Raw genomic sequence first — 24,039 nt, forward strand, 5'->3', positions numbered from 1 at the left:
TGGTTGTTTTTTTTTTTTTAATTGTCTATGAACTTTCTAATATCTTTAAAAATTTCCTTTTTTTTTTAACCAAGTAGAGTAGATTCTGTTATCTGCACTTAACAATCCTGATGTATACACACTGTATTAAAAAAATTTAAGCCCAGTAATTTCAGGAAACAAGTTTCTTATTCTCATGAAAAGAGTAATTTTACATGCTCAGTTTCCAGCCTACAAGGTTTGCATCTGATATGTTTTGAGAAAATAGCTGATTGAGGAATGCAAGACGATTTTTATACTAAGGAAAGGATGAGGGATTTGGTGGTGGTGGTGGTGAGAGGAGCATCCAAATTTGTAAATTGTATTTACAAATTTCATACATATTACAAAAGCTCATAATAAAGCAAATGTGTGCTGCAGGAATACTTAGTTGTTAAAGTCTAAGAGTGAGTTGTAGAGTTATTTATATTTTAGTTAGTGATGCTCCCTTTTTAACAGACTAACACAATGAACAAACAGATATAAACTAATGATTAAGTGTATATATGTACAACAGAATAAAGAGTCACATGGTATATGCATAAAGTCTTCATTAAGTGTGCAAGCCCTTAAAAGTAACAACTTGGAGTATGTTAGAAACATGTAAATAGAGTGTAAATGGATTTAAAGACATTTAGTGCTATTTAAGATGAACACAATGCACAATAATGCCCCAACCATGTTTATTTCAGACTTCGTGACTTAAAAGAGCAACTAGCTCTACTGAAGACTCTTACTAACTATGAGAAGAAAATTTAGAGACCTAATTGCTTCCTTAGATAGTGTAACCCAAGTTATGAAAGCTTAAAACTTCAAGAGCTTAGTAGAATCTCTGCGTAAGTATTATGGTTTCTATATGAAAGCCTAAAATATTACAAATCGATTTAAAAAGAATTATAAACACCTCAGATGGCAAGTCATCTCCAAATGGAGCAGAATAAACACATTATTTTAACCTCTTGTAATCACTTGAGCTTCTGAGAACTCAGCTTTGAAGTCTTTGAGAGTCAAAGGCACATCACAAGGACTCTTTGGAAGGGGATCAGGACTTGTTTATTTTAATTAGGTTTTTCAGGCTTCCTGATGTTAATAATTGCAAATGTTACTGAATTATTCGCCCTCAGTCAGGGGAAAGGAGATTCCGAGTGCGTTTGAGAAAAGCAGGACTCCCCAGAAGAGGGCAGCATCACATAAGGGGTCAAAGGAGACAGCAGCTAGGACAGCGCTGCTGCATTCAGGGTGGCTGATGGGGATGAGAAGAAAGACATCCAAGGGGCAGCTTCCCTGGCGTGTTAGAAATGGAAGTAGGAGACCTGCCAGAGAGAGACTGGACCAGTTCAAGTAAACATTTAATTTAAGAAGTTTACAGGCAGGTAGATAACAGACAAATGTGATCACTGTGGCAACTACTTTCTGCAGTGAGAATCTGCAGATGCCTTATGGTCTGCTCAATGCAAGGGTGCTTACGGGTAGGACAGGATGACATATTTGGATGGGCGTTGTTTGGAAAATTCCAGACTTATGTCCTCCCAGAATAAAAGACAGAGACTTGGGGGCTTTAGAGCCTTGTTCAGTGCCCCTTCTCCCCATCCAGGGAGGACCTGTGTTATAACAGCCAGAGAAATGCTTGGTCCTGGAAGAGGACAGATCCCTGGAGCTGACAAAATACTCTAAGAGGAAAGATATGGGGGAAAGATGTTATCAGAGAAGAAAGAAAGAGCAGAGAACAGTGGGCTGAGCTGGAATGGGGCGGAACAAAGAGGTGAGACAGAAGAGAGATGCTCATTTTGGCAGGGCAGGTGGCCAAGACACAGATTCAGATATGGACCAAAGGATAGGGTGATGAGTGGTTTTTCTTTTCCTGTGTGCTTGTCTATGATTTCAAAGTTCTGCACTGAGTGTTACTGAAATTAGGGGGGAAATACAAATAATGTTATCTTTGTAAACACATCAAAGGGCAGAAGATGGATACCTTCTGTCCTGGGTTGCCAATCGTGTCCATCACCACCTGGCTCTCCTTCTTCACTAGCCAATATGGAATGACTGCAGTCCTCGTCTTGGTCAAACTCCTGAAATATCATAAAACAGAAACTCAGGTTGCTCGATGTACTGTTTGGTTGGCAGAGTGAATGTTGATTTTTTTTCCTAGGCTGAAGTTTCACACTGTGGATGCTTTTTAAATTGGATCAAGTATTTAGGACTAAAATAATGGGAAAGTATTCACTCCTGGAGCACCAGGCTCAGACAGACATGGATGTGATTAATTGCATAATCAAAAACGAAGATGAAAGCTGAAATCACACAGACACATAGAAATTCAATATTTTATAGTTTATCATGCCCGCTTCCAGGCTGTTAACCTGCCACAAATTCCATTTGGGTGGGTAACTGGAAAGAATCCTTTGGCTACAGTCAGTGAACAACCCCAAAGGAACATGATATTTTCCATAATGCCTCCCTGGGGCATCATTTACAAATGGTGAGGGTGGAAATCCCTGCTCCATATGGAAGATGCAGATATAACCTTAGACTGAAAGGAGGCAGCAAAGCTTATTAAAGTTTTTCAGTATGACAGCTTTCTGATCTAATCATGGCCTGCAACCTCTCAAACTTCCCTTTTACCCTCTAGTAAAAAATCATTACGCTGAAAAACATGGTTGAAAAACAACTTGATTTACGAAAAATACTCCTAACTCCCTGAAGAAGAAATGCTTTCTCATTAGAATTCATTGTTGTTGACAGGTTCCTTCATTAGTAGTTGTTGCTGGTGATTTTGCCCTTTTTAATGTCTAGAACAGTGATAGATACAAGTAGCAGTGAAGATATCCCATCACAACCTGGATGTTATAGTTAGTTCTCTGGTTTCTGTGATCTGGGTAAACCATCTATTTAAGGAGACTGTTGGATAAAAAGTCTTTGACCTAAATGCAGATGCCTGTTGGACAAGTGGGTAGCCTTTATCACAAAGCTTCTGATATTTCATTCATTAATTCCAAAGTCAGCTTAGAAATCATTTCTTTTTGCTTTGTTCATTTTAATTATCACAGTAAAAAAAAAAAGAACCTGCCATGTATACTGCCATTAAAATATTTTAGATACTCAATTATAATAACTTAGTTGACATAGTTCACTTTTATGCATTAGTCCGTGTCTTTTAAAGCATTTTCTACCTCCCAGCAAAGGTTAGGGGCCCTGGTTGTCAATAGCAGATGGGACAGCCTGGACCAGTTCACCTTCACACTAGACTGTTGTCAATTTCATTGCTTATTCTCTACATTTCAAAAATTCTACCACCATCTGGCAAATTTCTTCTCCCTCCCATCCAATTACAAAGATGAGAGGACTTCTTTTTTTAAAAATTAATCACCTGCAATCCTACAAACAAAAAGCAAACACTGTTAACATGGAAATGATATTTTCTTTGTTTTTTTCCCAAGTGTTTAAAAATACAGTTGCCTTATATCATTTTGTATGAGGCTTTTTCACTTAAAACAAGTATAAATTACATAGCAATTTACTAAGTAAACATAACTTTAATGGAATTTTATCGGAGGGTCATTACAGTATTTAGTAAGCCCCATGGGTCTTACAATATAAGCCCCTTAATGTATATTAGGCAGTTTTTAATTCTTCATTATTACACATAGTGCTGCAAACATCTTTACAAGTAATACCCCAATTTTGCATTATTTCTTTAGAGTAGATTCTGAATATAGTGTTATTGATCTAAAGAGTAGAAAAATTTGTGTTTTTTTCTTTTAACACACATTGCTTTAAAAGTAAAGGTTACACTTACTACTTCTCTCCACCAGAAGTTCATGAGTGTGTTTCACTATACCTTCTCCTGTCAATTACCATCACTTTTCATTTCGGGTAATGTAATATATGGTCATCTTATTGTTGTTTGAATGGGCATGCTTTGATTAGTAGAAAAGTTGGAGATAGTTTCAGATGCTCAGCAGTTATGGAATTTTTCTTTTTAGTATATAAAGTTTTTGTTCAGATTCTTAGTCTAGAACACTCTATGAGATCTCAAAATATATTTCTACCATTTCATATCATTACAGTGATCCAATGAAATTTTTATGTTAAACTGGAAATAGCCGCCCTCATTCAGAAGTGTTAGATATACGACTGGTTCTCATTTCAGGTTTCTGTATTGATTAATGAGCTGTGGTCGCTCTCAGCTGCTCAGTTCATTCATCAGTTGGTCTTTTAGGAAAAGTTGAAAGACACACGTACCTACAAAACCCGTAACGATGACTTAGCATTTACATGTACAGTGCTAGACACTGTTCTATGCACCTTACACGTGTTAACTGATTTAATCCTCACAACAACTCTAAAGGTGGGAACTATTATCATCTTTTTTATACATGAGGCCCAGAGAAGTTTAGTCACTTACACAAGGTCACAAACCTAGCCTATGGTAGAACCAGGATTCACACCCAGACTCTGAAGTCTGGTTCCAGAGGTCTTAAGCACTCTACTTTCTTGTTACCATGAAAAATTTAAAACAGAGACTCTCAACAAGATCCAGAAAGAAAAGAATCAGTAACAGTGAGCAAAATTGAGAGAAAGGATACTCAAACCTAATTTACAGGTTTTGCACAGTAAAAGATTAAAAATGTGTGATACTTACAAGTGCCCAACAAAAATTTCTTCCAGAGAATAAACTGGAAAACCATAAGCATCACAAACAAAAAGCTTGTTGGGAATAATATCTACTCTGAAGATTATCGTGGAAATGAAGACTAAAGCAGAAACAGCTCAGAATTTTCTGATTTCTTTTAGAATTCTAAATATGAACGACTTTAGTGTGCTTGGGTGCCGCGAGGCAGAAAATTGAAATAATGATACTCAGTCTTGAGTGAAGGAGAGAAAATGTTAGAATAGCACATCCCAAACATAAATGGAGTTCATCAACCATTGACAATGATGCAGGACATGATGCAGACCAGATAGAGTGCATGGCGTTCTGATCTGCAAACAGCAGAAGGCCAAACATACAGAAGAGAAAAGAGGTGTAGAAATCATATGTAATTAAATTTGGAAAGAGGATTCTCCTTAGATGAGAAAAGATTGGGAGAGGCTATAAAGCACCTCTCAGGAGCATCCTACAGGCAAGGCAGCTGCTTCTATTTGTAAACTATAAAAACCTATTGCAGACAACCGAGAAGAAAAGCGAGCTTTCATTCAAAGAAAAGAAGTGAAGGATGACCTTGGGTTTTGCAATTTAAACCCTAGAGAAAACACTAGGGAAGAGGAGGCAAATTCAATAGTGAGAGAGTCTATTTCTCCCTCAGAAATGAGTTCAAAGTTATTTCAACTGCAATAAGAAAACTATAGAAAGTTCAAAAAGCGTTTTCAAGCTGCATGAAAAAAAAATGTACTAATATGAAGGGGTTTTCAGTCTTCTTAAAAAAGAAAATTTTTAAATATACTACAAAAAAGTGAAAAGTAAATATGTTTTAGTGTATCAATTTCTGATGCATGACACTCTTTTTAAAGATCGGTTGCTAGGTATTTTATTCCAATTACTGTATAATATTAGTAACCCAAAACAATGCCACCTTCAGTGTTGTGACAAGACCTACTATACAGCAGGGTTTCTCAGCCTCACTGCTGTTGACATTTGGGGCTGGATAATCCTTTACTGTCCTGTGCACTGTAGGATGTTGAGCAATATCCCTGGTCTCTAACCACTTACTGACTTGTAGCACTTGTAGCACCTCTGCCCCAGTTTTGACACCAAAAATATCTCTGAACATTATCAAATGCCCCCAGGGGGAGATATCACCCCCATGTTGAGAACAACTGTATGAAAGCAACTTTGGTAAAAAAGCAGGCTAACCTGTTTGAAAAATTTATAAATGCACAAAGATAAAATATTCAGATAGTATTAAAAAATAAACATTTCCATTCTACCTCATTCCATCCCATGCCCCAGAGGAGTCCTGATTTAACTATTTCTGTATTTTAATTTTTAATTAACTTTAATTTTGATCAAATTTGCACATTTTAAAAAGGTCAGATACTGGTAAAAAAAAGAACATAACAAAAAGGTCATTGGTTTTCTTCCCCACTCTTTCCCCAAGAAGCAGCCAGTTTCAGCCTTTTATCTGTTTACTTTGGTATTTTCCTCCACATCTCTAGATAATATATTTATCCTGCTATCTGTCACGTCACTAAAGTAATACATTACCTACCAGCTTCTTATTATTGCCATTGACAATTTAACATTCTTATCCGCCATCCCTATCCTCCCAGTAAATTCATTCTCTTTTTTGTGTTAAATCAATTGACAAAGTTCAAATTATGATTATTTGTTTTTTTGTTTTTTTTTTTTGGCAGGGGGGGCAGGTAATTAGGTTTGTTTATTTATTTTTAGAGGAGGTACTGAGGATTGAACCTAGGACCTCATGCTTGCTAAGCATGCGCTCTATCGCTTGAGCTATTGCCTTCCCCCTCAAATTATGATTATTTGAATATCATAGTATACTTATATATGTATTGCACTATAGTAGTACAATAATAGTGTAGTGTGATAATGCTTTCTTTCTCATGGAACTTTTTTCCCCCAAAACTCAAACCCCTGTTTTTATTTCATTCACAATTTTACTTAGTATCTAATTCATTTTCTTGTATTTTTTTAAATCTTAAATCCTCCCAACCTCCAGTGGTCTCTCCACTTGGTTAAATATATCAGATAATATATTGGTTCCACTTTCTTCCTGGAAGTTTCTGTTACCGTGTTCTCCCCCGCACCGCCCACCCCACAATGATCAGAGCTCTTTGTTCTCTAGATCTGACATGTAGCTGAAGCCCTGGGACTTGTCTTCTTCTTTATACCAAGGATCCCCTCCTCTCTTGTGTTGGATTCCAGATCCCCCGAATCATGAATTCACTTTTTCTTTCTATTTTTTATCTATTTCCTTAATTTAATAGAGCACATAGCAGCTTCCTTAAAAAGGTTAATGAAATGTAAAATGTTTGAACCTTTGTGTGTATGAAAAATGTCTTTATTCAGCTTTAATACTTGATATATAGTTTGTCTGGATATAAAACCTTAGGTTGAAAACCATATTCTTTTCTCAGATATTTGAAGGCACAACCCTTCCCTTCCCTTTCCTTTCAAGTATAGCATACATTCAGAAAAGTACACATATCGTAAGTGCATAGATTTGTGAATTTTTATAAACTAACAGAGTCATGTCACCAGGACCCAGATCAAGTAAAAGACTTCTTAGACATAACATAAAAATCAAGACCCATAAAGAAAAAAAATGGATAAATTGGTTTTCATCAAAATTAAAAATTTCTGTTTGATAAAAGAACTGTTAAAAGGTGGGGGAAAAACAAGTTTTTCTCATTGACTAGCAGAAAGTATTTGTGAGTCATATATCCAGAATATATAAAGAATTCTCTAAACCCAACAATAAGAGAACAATCAGATCAGAAAATGGACAAAATATTTGAACTGACACTTATGCTGATGGCAAATAAATATTTTAAAAAAGTCATTAGGAAAAGCGCAAATTAAAACCACGATGAGATACCACCATATACCTAGTATGGTTAAAATTTTAAAAATGGGTTAAAATTTAAAATGCTGACAGTACTAAGTGTTGACAAGGGTGTAGAGAAACTGGATCTCTCCTTTATTGCTGGTGGGAATAGAAAATGGTAGAGCCACTCTGGAAAATTGTTTGGCAATGTTTTAAAAGTTAAATGTACATTTACCATATGACCCAGTAATTAGACTCCTGGGTACATATCCTAGAGAAATGAAAATGTAAGTTCACACAAAAATCTGTACATGGATGTTCACAGGAACTTTATTTGTAATAGTCCCTAACTGTAAACAATCCAAATGTCTTTCGATGAAGGAATAGTTAAATAAACTGTGGAACAAAATAGAATTGTAATAGAATACTATTTAGCAATATAAAGAAACACACAACAACTTGGATCCATCTCAAGAGTGTTATGGTGAGTAGAGAAAGGTAATCTCAAAAGTTCACATGTGTGATAATTGCATTTACATGGCATTCTTGAAATGCCAAAACTATAGAGCTGGAGAACAGATCAGTGGTTGCCAGAGGTGAGTGGAGAGAAGGTGGCTATAAAGTGGGTGGTAAGAGGCGGTTCCTTTGTGGTGACAGAACAGTTCTGTATCTTGATTATGATGATTTAGGGGATAAAATGTCATGGAATTATACACACAGACATACACAAACAGAACGAGAAAGAAAAAGGAACACATGTGAAAAACAGTGAAGTCCAAATAAGGTCTGTAGACTAGTTCACTGTATCGTGTCAATGCCAACGTCCCAGTGTTGACAGCCAGCTACGGTTATGACAGTAATTCCCATTGAGGGAAGCCGGTAAAAGTTGAACGGGACCTCTCTGTACTACTTTTAATAAGGTGTTATGAATCCATAGTTAGTTCAAACCAATTTTTTCGCTTAATTTTTTGGTCTTTGTTTTCTTTGTTGTTTGGGGATGATTTTTGGAAGGAGGAAGTGGCTGAAAGATCTCTACTCCACTGTCTCCAAAACTCTTCATAATGTTTATACATATTATAGTCTGTACCTCATTAATTAAAAAAAAACTTCACCATATTATTTCTTATTATATTATTTCTTACCAGTAAAATATACAGTAGTAATATTTTTCTTACCAATAAAAAATAGAGTAGTAATATTTTTAACTGTGTGGACTATGTTAATTTTTATAAAAATTCAAAAGATACCAGTGAGTATACAGTGTGAAGTTCATCTCCAGTTCTGTCCCTTTGGGCAACCACTGTTACCAGTTTATTGTATGTCTTGGGAATCATTCCACAGGTTTCTATGGATCACAATGTTTGTTACAAGTACTGTTATTGTACTTTGTGGAATCATTCATCATGGGCAAGGGTGATGACCAGGGCCATAGGGAGGCATCTTGATGGATTTGACATGACCAGGTTAATGATCTTCTCCTTTTCCACATTAATATACCATAAAAACAAGCTACATTTTATTACTTAGTATGGACTCAACAGCAACAATCTTCTGTGGTATTAGATACAGACACACACACAATGCATGAGACTCAGAATTGACTACCTAATTACTCTCTGAGATTGAACTCACGAAACACTGTCAGTAATTGCGCTTTAAGTTTCCTTATGATCACATTTAAGTATAGAATTGTAATATATGACTGTTATAAAATATTCAAGCAACACAAATTATGTAGATGGAAATGCAGTAAATGTAGATGGAGTTGGTTATCCATTTTTTGTTAGTTTGTTTCTTTAAAGAGAGCATCTTACCTCACTGCTGCTGATGCTTTGCAAGATTATATTTTGGTTTGTAGTGATTGTCATCATATCAGTTGGAGAAGAGTTTGTATCATGACAAATGTCAAGCAATGATTCAGCATGTCTCTCTGCCAAAAGAAACATTATAACATGTTTTGATAAGACACATCTCCAACAACTTCATAGCAAGATCTAGCTCTAGGTTTTAAAATCAGTTCCATTTTATCAAAGATTTTCTTGAAATGGTGATCTGGGATCTTGATAAAGCATGGACCATAATTTTCACAGGAAAGGATGTGAGGACAACAAGAGTCCACAGAATGAATGAGTTTTTGCTTGTTTGTTTTTTAAAAAGGTGACACAGTTGCTAAGTGAAACCCCTAACAATGAACTGGAAATTACATTGGCTTTCTAGTTTCCAAAGACAAAAGTGCTCAGCTTTTTTTTTTTTTAACTTGGAGCACACTTCCTGTCTAGCCCCTGAAGCCACATTAAATTGACACATTAAATTGACAGAGTTCTGAACACCGAACAGTGAACTCCCAGTTAATTCCTGAGCTACACTGTTCTCATATACATTCTTCTCCTGCTCTCCTGTCTTCTTCAAATAAGCAGGGGCTCTTCCTTGAAAACTTCTTCCTCTTGTAATGGCTCTTCCATTTATCTTACAACTGAAACAAAACTGAACAAGATTCCATCCAATGCAGTGTTTTAGAATCCATTACCGCCAACATCCTCAGCAAACCATAGTGTTCCCCTATTTTGTTGATTATATTTCCATCTCCCCACTTCCTAAGGCTCAAACTTTGGAATCGTGTCTAACTCAGCTTTCTCAAGCCTTATCTCTGTGTCTCCTCTATCAACTTTACATCACTAAGTTATGTGCATTGTTTTGTAGTCTCTAGATTCACCATACCCAGCATCTCTCAAATCCACTACATACCATGCCCAAGGACTCTTTTTCTGGTCCTTATAAACCCACACAGGTACTTCTATAGTTTCTCTGTAGAGCTTCCCTGCCATGAGTCTGTTCCTTTGAATTCATCCGATACGATGACATGTTTATTTTCCTAAAACATGGCTTTCATCATTCCCTGGCTTAAAATTCTTTGGTGACTCTATTTTATTGGGAAAAAAACACTATGCCATTCAGCCTGACATTTAATGAGTCCTCAGTGAACCCAATTTCTTTATGTATCTAATCTTTTGTATTCTTTTTCCTTGACATGAACTGATGGTTCTAGTCTCCTGTTTGCCCTTGGGATAAGCCATGTTCACTCACAGCATGATGCCTCTGCTCCACACAGTCAAATCTCATCATTTTAAAGGACCGGGTTGAGTCTCAACTGTTCCATGAAACCATCCTGGGGATAGCCTAGTTCCCCGCCCAGAAGCTTCAAACAAGAAGCCAATCAAATAATAAAGTCAAGCAGCTTTCACAAGGTCACACGTGGCTCAGTGGCGAGTCCTCTGTGGCTATTTCTTTGTCTTGCTCAGAGTCTTTCTCCCCACCTATATCAAACCTTCTCTCTTTTTCTCTTCCTTCCTTCCTTCCTTTTCTCTTCCTTCCTGTAGCTTCAGACTTCTGTACTCATCCTATTATACTAACTGATCCTTTTGCAGTTGCTCACATTCTTGACTATACTTTTGTGGAAGGAAGAACCACTGGAAGTTCCTCTTCCTCTTACAATTTTACCACAAGCTCTTTCTCCTCTGACTTATGTGATGTGTCCCTGAACATACTGAACACTTTAGAAAGTTTAGACCTCTTAGACATCTTTGCATGCCCTAGAGTACCTAGTCCTGGGTCTCGTACAAAATTACTGCTCAATAAATAGTTGATTTCTTTCAATGGATCCATCAAATACATGTAGAAAAAGAAAGATTTCTAATAGGGCTTTTATAGTTGGAGAATTTTGAAAATGGAATAGAAATATTTACCTGGTTTTGGCATAGAATTCATTAGAATGTCCAATAACTGCTGTTTCCTAAAACTCTCTATTTGTGACACATAATGTATTGCTGATTTTCCACTAAAATCACAGAGTTTAGGATCTCTAGGAAGAATAGAATCAACATGAAGGATTATTTAGTTAAATCTATTGAAAAACAAAATCAGTATGAGAGGAAAAACTTTGACATCAAGTAAATAAAAGTAATCTTACACAGTTTGGGGATAACAACAATGATTTCAAAATGTATGAGATAAAGAGTGACAATTTTTCAAGATTTTTAAATAAAAGGATTTTAAAATAAAAGGCTGTGAATTTTATGCCACTTCCTTTCTAAAAACATTCCAATATTTGCAGAAAATTTCCAATTTTGGACAAAAAGTTTCATCATTCTTTAATGATGTATATGATAAATCAAGTAAAGATAAAAACATCTTGGTAAACTATTATCTTGTCATCCCAAATAGCTGAATGGATTGGTTTTTTTCTTTCCAATGATTTAGCTGACTGCCTATTCTCAATATTTCTTTTTTCCTAATGCTAACTGCTAGCTCTTTTATCATTCACAATAGTAGAATGGCATAGAATCTCTCTTTGAAATAAAACTGATATGCTTATTTCATAGCATCTTCTTTGAGTGGAATGATCTTATCATAAAATCTCTCTCTGCATGACTTTTTCATTCCTCTTTGCCCTGTGATTGTTAAGACCAACTGGCTGATCTTAGGGCTCCTGGCATCAGCACAAATCTCCTCTCTATGCTGTACTGAATCCTAGAATTAGGCCTCAGCTCAGAGAGGCCCAGGGGTAAATGATGAAAACTCTATTAACAGATGACGGTGAGGGAAACACAATGATTAAATGTGCTTCACTAGTCACATTCTGGGACCCAGAGCAAGCTGATCATGGTCTCCAACCTAACACCTTCCAATTTGCATCTGTTTATTGTTGTGGGACAGGGTCATGTTTGATGTTCTGCAACAATATTCTTATGGCCTTTTCTCCTTCAAAGGCCAAAATTCAAAAGGATTGGCATAGGACCAAGAATTGAGGGGCCACCACTACCTTGAGAGATGGCCTTAAGCAAGTCACTTAACTCGTTGGGAACTTAGCTGGCTCATCTGCCTTGATTAGTGTTTCTCCGTGGGGTGGCCTTTGATCGCCTGTGTTCTGGACCCCACCCCAGGCCTATTGAATACCATCTCTATGTGGTGCCCAATAATCTCCATTTGTAACAATCTCAGATGTTGCTTTAAAATCTGATGTAGCTTCAGACTTCTGTACTAACTGATCCTTTTACAGTTGCTCATGTTCTTGACTATACTTTTGTTCTGGAAGTTCCTTCTCCCTTTTTTCCCCCCAAAACAAAATTCATAAGAAATACTGAGAAAGACCTTGGGCCATCTCTTCTTATTTGACTACAAAATAAATATGTGACAGTGTTAGGAAACTGGAATTCTGTCATGAAAGATTGCTTATGAACTCTCTAACTTTTTTAAAAAGTTAATTGTTTACTTCTCCCATCCTAAAAGACTATGCTGACATGTAATTTTTAGATACCTGTAAATCACTACTATAAATTGTTTTTGATAGTTGACAATGCTTTCTGAAATAATTACGAACGTTTTAGGGGTAGGGAGCTGCATACTCAAGAATTATGTGACATTCCCAGTAACTACCAAGAGAGTAAGTGTTTAAACAAATAAAACTAAGGGCCAATATCATAATAATAGATAGCAGCATCTAACATTCGTTCATCGACTTTGCATTTGCAAAGTCCCTTTTATGAACATGCACGTGCATTATACACACACACGAATATATATGTATGGCAATCTACATGTCCTGGTTTGCAGTTGACTTCTGTAAGTAACAATGGCAGAGACGACACCCTTCCACTGGAGCTGACTGACCACGCATACTCACGCGTGATGTCTGAGGAGCTCAGACAGAACCTCCACAGGTCTGTAGAGGGTTAACATATCAAGACTCTCAAACAGGTCCACATCTCTCACAGCCAGCATCAGAGGGGTCAGGCCATGTTGGTTTGGGAAGTTTATATCCAGGAACTCTTCAGACATCTTTAAAACATGAAGCTTTATTTCAGTTATGTTTTTACTGTATGTCTAATTAATACTAATCTTCACTTTTTCATTGCTTGGCCAAATTCGCATTTTAACTTCAAGACATTCTTTCTCAATATCTTGGAGGGAGTTGATGAATTGAAAGAACAGAGGGCTGAGAGAAAGATAGAACTCTGTTTGAATCTGAACTCCTTAAACTGGTTATTTAACCTTCCTGACAGGCTTATATCAAGGATATGCTGTTAAAAGTTGATAAAGTCACCCCAATAAAAACAAGAGACATCTAGTTAAATAATGAATAATTTTCATTTGAGACATAGTCATACTAAAAATTATTTGTTCTTTATCTGAAATTCAAATTTAAATGAGTGTCCTGTATTTTTATTATTTGCAAACTCTGGCAACCTTAGTCATTGACCTTCAGGGTCTTTAGCAGCAAAGTAAGAATAATAGTTATCTTCCTTGCAGCGTTGTTTTGATGATTGGAGATAGACTATGAAAAGCACTGAGCAGAGTGTTTGACATATGCTCAGTAAACATTTGTGGATGAATGAATGATTTACAATCATAAGGCAGCTCATTTACCTGTATTTATATAGTCTAATGGAGGTGGCTATATATATGTTATTTGTTGTCTTAATGAAAGTAAAATTTAAAATGGATAATTCAGAACTAAGAAGCTACTGGAAGGCCAAATTAGCCAAAGTGTTTATTTTATAGACCAAAGTAACTCGTGAATTTCCATCTCTATTTTATGTTATTTCTGTGTCAATATAGTCAGTGTCTTTACCTCAGTTTCTCCAGGGACAAACTCTGGATAATGATATTACCTCAGAGGGGTGCTGTGGGAATTAATTAGTTAGTTTTTTTTTTCAGTCTCTGAAAAGGAACCATTTCTTACATCAATGCTTATTATTAGTTAGCACCGACATGAAATTTTAAGCTGAGAATAACCTCGCAGGAATGTGTTAATTCAGCATCTGTTGATTAAGTTCTGGATCTAGGTACAGGTACCAGTTTCTTAAAACTCGGCTGCTCATCTTTAGGAGTGAAAAATGTGGTTATGAAAACAGACATGGAATTACAACAACAGCTGTTGAAAACACAATTAAAATAAAATGTAGTGTCATCCAAGAACACTTGTAAGCCTCAGTTAATGAATATATGGCAATTTTAGATTATCATTTAGTACAACAAAAGCATTTAGAGTCCTTGAGATTTTGTTGTTTATTTCCTTGAACTCTAGGGGACCAGCCTATCTTTCATTTTTTCTTCATCTGTGTGTATCTCTACCATAAGGGAATGGAAGAAACTGTTTCCTAGCAGCAATTGATTTTCTTTCAGTTGGAAGGTCATGTGATCTGACAGGATCTCTGAAGGTAAATGCCAAGAGTAAGCAGTTGCCTTTGGCCAATAATTAATGTCCTTGGTTATGCATGTAGTTTTGCAAGTTACTTTGGGAAAGAGTATCTATGGGCAGAAAATTTAAACAAGAAAATCAATACCCTAAAAAAGACAGCATTTAAAAAGCTATCCTCTTAATTTCTTTAGTCACAACTAAATATTATGCAAAGCATAGACTCTCTGATTCCCTTTTCAGTATAAAGGTAATAACTGCAAATGGTCCAAAGGGATCTAAACAGCAATTGTACAAATGGCAATGATGTCAAGGGAAGTCCTCTGAGCAAGTTGACAGTGGTTCTCCAAGGGCATCCTTAAAAGTACATCATTTCCCGGGAGTTTTCCATGACTTCTAGCACTCAGCCAGAGGAAGGTGTAAATAGGCTGCTGCTGTGTTCTTTTATTAACTTGTTTTCCACCCCTGTGTCCTGTTTGATCCTGTTGCTTTTTCCTATTTCCTGCCTGAAATGTTCTGGGACTGCATTTGAAAAGAACTTACTTTTCTTTGAAAGGAGTCCTGTGTAGTCTGTTCCCTTCTCATCCCACACCTACCCATCTACCCAAAGGGAGAAGCAAACATCAGTTTAACTGACCAGCAAGTGTTGAAGTTGTTCAAGATCACCTTGCCATGAACTTTGTAGAAGCTGCATTTGGGGAGCCTTGATTCCACTGATGGCCAAGAGTTGTCTTTGGACATCACAATTAGCCACATGGACTGCGGTTTGATTGCTGTAATTGCAAAGGGTGATATCTGCTCCCTTTTCCAGAAGAAATCCAACAACCTGCAACACCACACCAGTCTTACTTAGCATTTTTGAGTACCAATAGTGTCTTCTGGTTGGGTAGAAAACTTACTTAGTTGAATGCAGCTCTGATTCATGATATAGGAAAGGAGAATGGGAGAGGCATAAAAATGAAGGATTGATTTGAATGTAGGTGACTGCTATTTGCTTTTTTCAAGTTTTGGAAACAAAAACCTCAATGGATGGTTTGGGGGTACTATTTTTTTTTTAACTATAGGTCTGTGAATACTTTATATTAAATCCACATGGAACAATGAATCAATCCTATTAGTATCACCTATAATTTAGAATATAAAACCCTAAAATGCAGACTTATATTCTTGAATGTTGCAAGTATTTCCACAAGTATTTTTAGGGAGAGAATAAACTCTCTTCAAAATGATAATGGTGGCCTCCTGATGCTTACGACAGGCTGTACTCTTGCACTTGACTGTGTAGAAAGAGGAGGCAGAGTAAACCCATCCCATACACACCTCAGCCCGGGCCCTTGCCTGGTCTGTATTGTGAATGGGAGGACATGGGATGGAGGGAAAAAATAATAAAGGCATAATTTATTCAATAAATAATGGATTTAGTGACTAGTATTTGTCAAGAACTGTTCTTGGTGCTAAGACTCCAACAAAACAGATAACCAGCCTTTAAGGCATTTACAATCTAGGGAGGAACAGAGACAATTAAAAAGGCAACTGCAACACAATGTGACAAATCCAATGATGAGGTGAATACAGGAGACTGAGGGGAGCACTTTGAAGAAACTTATTAAGCTGTCTTGGAGAGTCCAAGAAGACTTCTTGGAGAAAGTGATGAGAACTGAGGAATCAGACTCAGTCAACCAGGCAAAGACTGGGAGAAACACTGTTTCAAGCAAAGGATATAGTGTGAACAAAGTACTGTGGATGCTATGGACCCCTCAAAATTCATATGTTGAAGGTCTAAAATCCAATGTGACTGTGTTTGAAGAGAGTGCCTCTAGGAACTAATAAGGTAAAACGAGGTTCTATGGATGATCTGATAGAATTAGTGTCCCTCTAAGAAGAGACACCAGAGAACTTGCTTTCTTACTCTGCCAGGTGAGGACAGGACAGAAGGTGACCATTCGTGAGTCAGGAAGAGAGATCTCATCAGAAACCAAATCGGCCAGAACCTTTATCTTGAACTTCCCAGCCTCCAGAACCATGAAAAAAAATTTCTGTTGTTTAAGTCGCTTAGGCTATGGTATATTTGTTATGGAAGCCTGAGCTGACTGATAGAGTGGACAAGATGACAAATAACATTCAAAGCTCTGGAAGGAGTTATGCATGGTCGGAGCTCAGGGTTGGGGGAGGAGGGGCAGGAAATGTGATGGAGAAGTCAGCAGTAGCTAAATCCTGAAAGACTTTACCGACCCCCTTTAAAAATTAGAGTTGTATCTTCAGGGCAGTGAGGAATCAATGAAAGATTCTAAATGGGGAAAGACATGATCAGATCAATATTTTTAAAAATTACTCTGGCTGCTGAAATAGACTGATGTGGAGTAGATTGGAAGTTGGGAGACCAATGAGATTGGTGCCGTAGACTCATGGAGAGATGATGGTGACCAAATAATGGAGGTGGCAGTCGAAATGGAGTGGCTGAGGGCATAATCCAGGAATATTTAGGAAGTAGAATTGATTAGATCTGGGAGCTGATGATGAACCAAAAATTAAGATTGCTCTCAGTTTTCGAACTTCAAACCACTTTTGCCCAGCTTCCCTATTGCCATGGCAGACTAGAATTAAAAAGTCAGATTGCAGTAGATGTTGACAAGGATAAACCCTTATACGCTGCTGTAGATGGTGCTGCCGCTTTGAAAACCAGTCTAGCAGCTCCTCATATGATAAAACATGGAGTTACCATATGACCCAGCAATTCCAATCCTAGGAATGCTAGCAGTCAAATGAAAGAGAAGGGAAAACATATGACTGCACAAAAACTGGTACACAAATATTTATAGCAGCAGTATTTGTAGTAACCAAAAACATGGAAAAGAACCCAACTTTCCACCAAAGGACAGCTGGAGAAATAAAAAGTGGTGTATCCATAGAATGGAAAATTATTCCGCTGTAAGAAGTAATGAAGCACTGATACAGCTACAAAAGGGAAGAACCTTTAAAATAGTATGCTAAGTGGAAGAAGGCACACACTGTGTGATTGCATTCATATGAAAGTCCAGAGTAGGAAAACCTACAGACAGAAGGTAGATTAGTGGTTGCTTAGGGCCCAGGTGGGAGAAGGAGGAAGGATAGAAAGTGACAACTGAAGCCTATGGGGTTTGATTGTTTGTTTGTTTGTTTGTTTGCTTTTTCCTTTTTAGAGGTGGGATGGGGAGTTCTTTTCGAGGTGATGAAAATATTTTAAAATTCATGTGAATATACAAAGAATTATTGAATTGTACACTTTAAATGGGTGAATTGTATGACACGTGAATTATACTCAATAAAGCTGTTCTTAAAAGTTCCCTTGCATGCTTTTATGGCCCTGTGTGATCTGGCCCCTGCCTTCCTTTCCAGCTTCATCTTGCACCACTGTTCCCTCTCCTTCTGCAAAATCTAGTCACCTTTCTATAACTCAAATATGAAAGTTTTCCTAAGCAAGAGCCTTTGTCTCTGTTATTTCCTCTGCTTCAATTTCTCTTCAGATGTCATCCTTTATTACTCTTAGTCTCAGCATAAATGTAACCACATCAGTGAAGACTTTCCTAACCACCTTATCAAAAGAGGATTCATTCTATTGGTTACTTCAAAGCACTAATAGCAATTTGTAATTTAATTAAGTGCTTTTTGTTTCCTTGTTTGTTGTCTTTCACCTTCATTAGAATGTAAGTCTATAAAGGCAAGAGATCTTATTTTGTGAATAAATATTTTATGAATGAGTGAATGAATGATTTAAGATAAATAGATGGTGAATCTATTTAATAAAATGGGAAGCACTGATGCTGGTGTTCATCAGAAGGATTAGATTTGGGAAGAAAAAATGAAGACAGTTTGGACATGCTGTGTTTGAGATGTAAGTGGAGATACAGGTTGGAAGCTCAACATTCTGTATATATAAGAATTCAGTCAGTAATGTGGGCTGAGTTACAGAATTACGAGCCATCTCCAGATGGTTGAGGAACACCAATATTTAATGGATGAGAAGAAAGAATCCATAAATGAAACTGGGGAGATGTGAATGGAGCCTCTCTCTTTTACCATATTCTTACCCTCCCATCCCCTGTACTTTAACCCCAGCTGCCCTATCTTCAAAGGGTACTGAAGTTTGTAGCCACCCACACAAGCATGTTGGTAAGCTTTGGGGAAGGGTGAGACTCAAACTTTTATGGTTCACTTGGATTCAGATTCCCAAGTCACCATCCTGCCCAGTCCCTTGAGGGAGGTGAATCATCTGAATTCAGCTATTGGAATTTGGGTTAGATTCACAGTGGGAAGGGAAAGCTAATGTGCTTGGCCCTTTGGGCCAATTCAATGCACTATTATTGTTGTGGCTTCTATCTCTAAATGTGCAAGAGGAATTAATGTATTATCTGCACATACTTCCCAATCCCACTAAGTGTCAGGGAGGATTCTTCTGATTATGATGAGTTAGTAGGTAGAGAAGTACTATTATCTTTGGAGTCTGACCCTTTAGGGTCTCTATGACTGATAATTCGGGAAGCCTCTGGCAAAATGAGACAGTCTCTACCTAAAGGCTTCTGTTGGGGATTTGGACTTCTTGCCTCCCTGACATGTCTACTAAGTATATCACTTTTTTTTTTTGAAAACTGGAGATTAGCTCACTAGTGGGCTCTTTTCTTTTTCTTTTTTTTCTTTTTGGTTCGTTAGGGGGAGGTAATTAGGTTTATTTATTTATTTTTTTAATAGAGTCACTGGGGATTGAACCCAGGACCTCGTGCATGCCAAGCATACACTCCACCACTGAGCTATACTCTCCCCAACTCACTAGTGGCTCTTGTCAAAACTGAACACCTAATTCATGGAGACCTTGTGACCCACGGACCCAATATTCCCATTTGGGGGTAAGTCAACTCAGATACAATGACTAACAAAGTGGGAAAGGTCCAACAAGACTTGTTTGTCAAATGGAAATGGTATATTTAGGAATGCAGCCAGCCTGGCTGCACTGACATCTTCGTTTCCCATGAAAAAGTGGTATCTTTCTCTCTGCAGGAAATTTTATCCCCCACTCCACTGCCTGAAGCAAAACTGCTGGCTCAGGGAGACTTCACATCACAGGGACTCCCCTGAGTGCCTGAGCTTGTTGCACTGATGGTTCAGTCAAGCTGAACCTTGATGGCGTGCACTAGACTATAACAGCAGGTTGACCTCAGTGGCAGCTAAGCAGAACTGATCATGAACAGGGTGTTCCACCCAATGGGTAGAACTCAAGGCTGTTCTCATAGCTCTGGCCAATGATTATGCTATTCTAAAGCATCTCTTTCTTGGGACTCCTTAGCTTAGAAGACTATCCATGGGCCCAGGACATCACATGTTACCTCTGCTAGATTTTCTTCTGCTGCAGTAATGAGAGGTGTATTTCCAGTCATTGGATGCTGAAAGTCAAGGTTTCCAAGGATGGAATGGACTTTGGTAATATGGTCACAGATGAGTTCCACATCACCTCTTGAAACTACTTCCAGGAAATCATGAATCAGTTTATTTTTATTCATCTTGCTAGTTGCATGTAATTGCCTGCAAGAGAAAAGAAACAATTTAATAAAATTAGAGCCAACAAAGTAGTGGGTGGTTCAGGTGTAACATATTCTATCTTTAGTGTCACCTGTTTCCTTCTTTTGTGTGTAAAATATTGTAACAGATTTAAAGACAATTTTGAAAAAGGGAAAAACTTTATAATCCCATCATTCTTGGTTCTTTGCACATGTGCTTTGAATTAGAAACAATAATAATTTTACCACCACTTTGCAAGATCTGCTGTGGTACGGAAGAAGAAAGGATGGATCAGCACCAGAATGGAAAGGGTACAGGCTCTGGAGCCTGACAGAACCTGGGTTCAAATTGCTCCTCCAGATTACCAGCTGTGTGACCTTGGACACATCACTCAACTTCTCTGAACTTCATTTTCTCATCTCCAAAATGGAAATGATAATCCCCTTTCAAATGGTTGGTGAGGATCTGAAATAATATATATATAAAGCATTGGTACTTTCTGTTGGTGAAAATTATTGTAGGATTTTATTTTCTATATTGTTGTTTATTAAAATCCCTATAATTATTTTTTAATGAAAGTCCTATCTTCCCCAAAATACTGTAAACTCCTTAAGATCAGAGACATCACATGCCTTATACTTTTGAATCCTTCATAAGTCTAGCACAGTATGAGTCATTGAAGAGCATGGTGGACACCATTCTAGATCTTCTGTTAAAGTCCTAATTTTAAATATCTGTTTTCCAGATCATTGAAATATATCTTAAATTACAGTTTTTGAAGTCACCAAACTGCCTCCCTCATGCAGCCTCTTGCTGTTGGAAACAGCGCAAAATCCTTTCTTGGACTTTGTTTCAACTTCAGCTTCTGACACTATAGTCACTGTCTGTACGCATCTGCTATTTCATTGAATGAATTGGCATTTGGTTAAAAGCAAAAGAACAAAAGGCCATTTCATAGTACAACCTTATGGAGAAAAGCTAAGAAAAATAAACAAGAAAATGTCTAAAATTGGTCTTCAATGTTCCAAACATACAAATGCGTTCTCGGGCCAGACTACTTAAGCTTTCTTTCTCAAAGAGAACATGTACCTCACCCCAGAAATAGTACTTTTTTTTCCCAGAAATAGTACTTTTTGATAAATCCATCCATTCAGTAAAGAGGATGCTATATATCCTTCAGGAGGTTTCATTGATATGCACAATAGAACATAACATAAAATAGCTAAAATAAAATACAAAAAAATGTCAAACAACAAATAATGAATCTTATAGATGTCAGAGAAATGGAGTGACCACGTGGGCTGCAACACGACATGGAAAGAAAGGTATCGATGATATTTGGAGAATGAGAGTGAAGGAGAAAGGGCAATTTTGACTGGGAGAAGAGCACAAACAAAGGTCTACACCCAGCGTCAGTGAGGAGAGTGGAACATGTGGGATTTTACTCTCTACATCTGAACAGGTTGGAAAGCCCATGAAGTGTTTAGGTTGTACTTTTAAGGAACATGGCACTTTAGTAAGATTACTATGATAGTGACTAGAAAGGCAGAAACAAAAATCTGAAAGTAAAGCTAAACAGGATTTGTGACTGACTGGGCATGGAAAATGAAACATGGGCTCGAGAAGCTATGTATGGTTGGTGAAGACCTGATACTGGCCGAGGCAGGCATTCTCTTCTACAGAATGATAACGGATGAGGTCAGCAACAGAGCCAACATGTAAGTAGCATGACTTGTCTCCTTGGATTTCAAAGAAATGTGGCCTTAGCTTAGTGCAGTTTCCTAAATTAGCTTGAGCAAAAGGATGATGCTGTCTGGTTGTTATAAATAAAGATTCCTAGGTTCCTTTTGACTTAGTAGGTCTGGGATGAGGCTGGGGAATCTCTTCTTTTTTTTTTTTAGTTAAAAATTTTTAGTAGACTCTTTTAAAATAGGCTTTATTTTTTAGAGCAGTTTTAGACTCACAATGAAACTGAGTGGAAAGCACAGAGTCCTCATATACCCCCCAAACCACTCCCACCCCCCACCACTCACCCTCACAGACACAGCCTCCCCACTATCAACGTTCAGCATCAGAGTGGGGAGGGTATAGCTCAAGTGGTAGAGCACATGCTCAGCTTACACATGGTCTGAGGCTCAATCCCCAGCACCTCCTCCAAAAAAACATAACGACCTACCCTACAAAAAACAAAGCAAAACAAACAAACAAAAAGAAAAAAGAAAAAAACATTCAGCACCAGAGTGACACGTTTGTTACAACTGGTGAACCCACATGGACTCATTAAAGTATAGAATTCACATTAGGGTTCAGTCTTGGTGTTGGACATTCTAGGAGTACGGACAAATGGACAGTGACGTGTATCCACCACTATAGTATAGAGTAGTTTCACTGCCCTTTTGTGCTCCACCTGCTCAAGCCCCACTACTCCCTAATCCTTGGCAACCGCTGATCTTTTCACTGTCTCTAAGACATACCTTTTTTTGTTGTTGTTCAAGCACTCAGGTGATTCCTATTATTGGACAACTTCTGGAAACACTGACCTAGAGATTAGAATCCAATCCACAATCTTGCAATTCACTCTATTTTCTAATTTACGTTGATCATTACCACTTATTCCTTTTGATTTAAAGTTCCTGGGATAAACACAAGTTTTTCCTCCAAATTTCTAATAGGTAAAATAAACTGAAATAGAGAAGCAATCCCTCAAGTCTTTCCCTATCTTTGCTCAAAGTAATGTCATATGATAATGACGATCATGTATTAACAGCAATAATAACCAACATTTATTGAATGCTCACTATATACCATCCACTCTTCTAAATTTTTTTATTATTATTTTTTATTTTTTATTTATATATTTTTATTTTTTTATTTCTTTTATTTCTTAATTTCAAACAGCACCTTCAGAACAGTAGTATCATTATCCATATTTTATAGATGAGGAAAACAAGGCATAGATGTTGGCAAAATGGGATCTCATGCTGGAGAGGTGTGGGCCTGAGTGACAGAAAAGACTTAATGCAACTAGTATTTTACAAATATTCATCAGGAATGTTTGTAAAGCAGGCCTATTTTCATTTCCTTTTTGGGACCTTAAAGGGGGTCGGGTTAATCATACTCCTCATTAGCAGTATTGTGCCATGCTTGACTTTCCCATTGTTTCATTTTATGTTTTTTCCCTTTGGCTCTGACCCCTTGTCTCACTCCTCTCTGCCTCAAGGGAACTCAGTCTAACCTGCCTAAAAGGTATCCTCAGATATATCTATATCTTTATAAGGCATATGGTGTGCATGTTTTAAATTTGCACAACTGATTTGTACTATAGGCCTTGCCTCATTACTTATTTTTTAACTTGACAGATTGTTTTTTTTTTTCAGTTTTATTAGGTAGAATTGTTACAATTTGATTGCACATATACAATATATTGCATGTAAATACACATACACAATATACTGCACTTTTTTTAGTTAACACATATGTACTGATTATTGTTTCTAAGAACAGTTTAAAGCTTTAGCTTTTTAAACTTACATAGTTCAAATGAATAAAGCCAACCACAAAATAAGAATCAACAGAATGGGGTAATCCAAACATAAAGGACAGTCAAATGTGCTTACACATATTCAAGAAATCAATCATATAAGCTATCAATAATTAGTTAATTTGTGTCCTTTTTTTTTAGGTTCCACATATAAGTGATATCATATGGCATTTTTCCTTCTCTTTCTGGCCCACTTCACTTAGAATGACAATCTCCAGGTCCATCCATGTTGCTGCAAAAGGCATTAT

General features: G+C 37.2%; 1 protein-coding gene and 1 non-coding gene across 3 annotated transcripts in view; one reads left to right on the plus strand and one right to left on the minus strand.

The window, feature by feature from the left end:
* Window positions 1-24,039, minus strand: part of MAP3K19 (mitogen-activated protein kinase kinase kinase 19) — a 49,090-nt gene that overhangs the window by 22,794 nt on the left and 2,257 nt on the right. Inside the window, exons 2-7 of one of the 2 annotated variants that reach the window (XM_006196112.4) lie at window positions 20,079-20,274; window positions 15,359-15,547; window positions 13,207-13,361; window positions 11,270-11,385; window positions 9,341-9,456; window positions 1,991-2,087 (exon numbers count right to left, since the gene is read on the minus strand). In XM_006196112.4, coding sequence (XP_006196174.2) covers window positions 1,991-2,087; window positions 9,341-9,456; window positions 11,270-11,385; window positions 13,207-13,361; window positions 15,359-15,547; window positions 20,079-20,252 — 847 coding nt within the window. In that variant the 5' untranslated portion in view covers window positions 20,253-20,274. Of the gene's footprint in view, window positions 1-1,990; window positions 2,088-9,340; window positions 9,457-11,269; window positions 11,386-13,206; window positions 13,362-15,358; window positions 15,548-20,078; window positions 20,275-24,039 lie in introns of those variants that run through there. The other variant, XM_006196113.4, reaches the window with a different exon arrangement.
* Window positions 15,958-16,089, plus strand: LOC116280695 (small nucleolar RNA SNORA51). Its single transcript, XR_004190186.1, has one exon. It is a non-coding gene; the product is annotated as a small nucleolar RNA SNORA51 (small nucleolar RNA).

The sequence above is a fragment of the Vicugna pacos genome, chromosome 5 (assembly GCF_048564905.1).
Source record: "Vicugna pacos chromosome 5, VicPac4, whole genome shotgun sequence".
Taxonomy (NCBI): Eukaryota; Metazoa; Chordata; class Mammalia; order Artiodactyla; family Camelidae; genus Vicugna; species Vicugna pacos.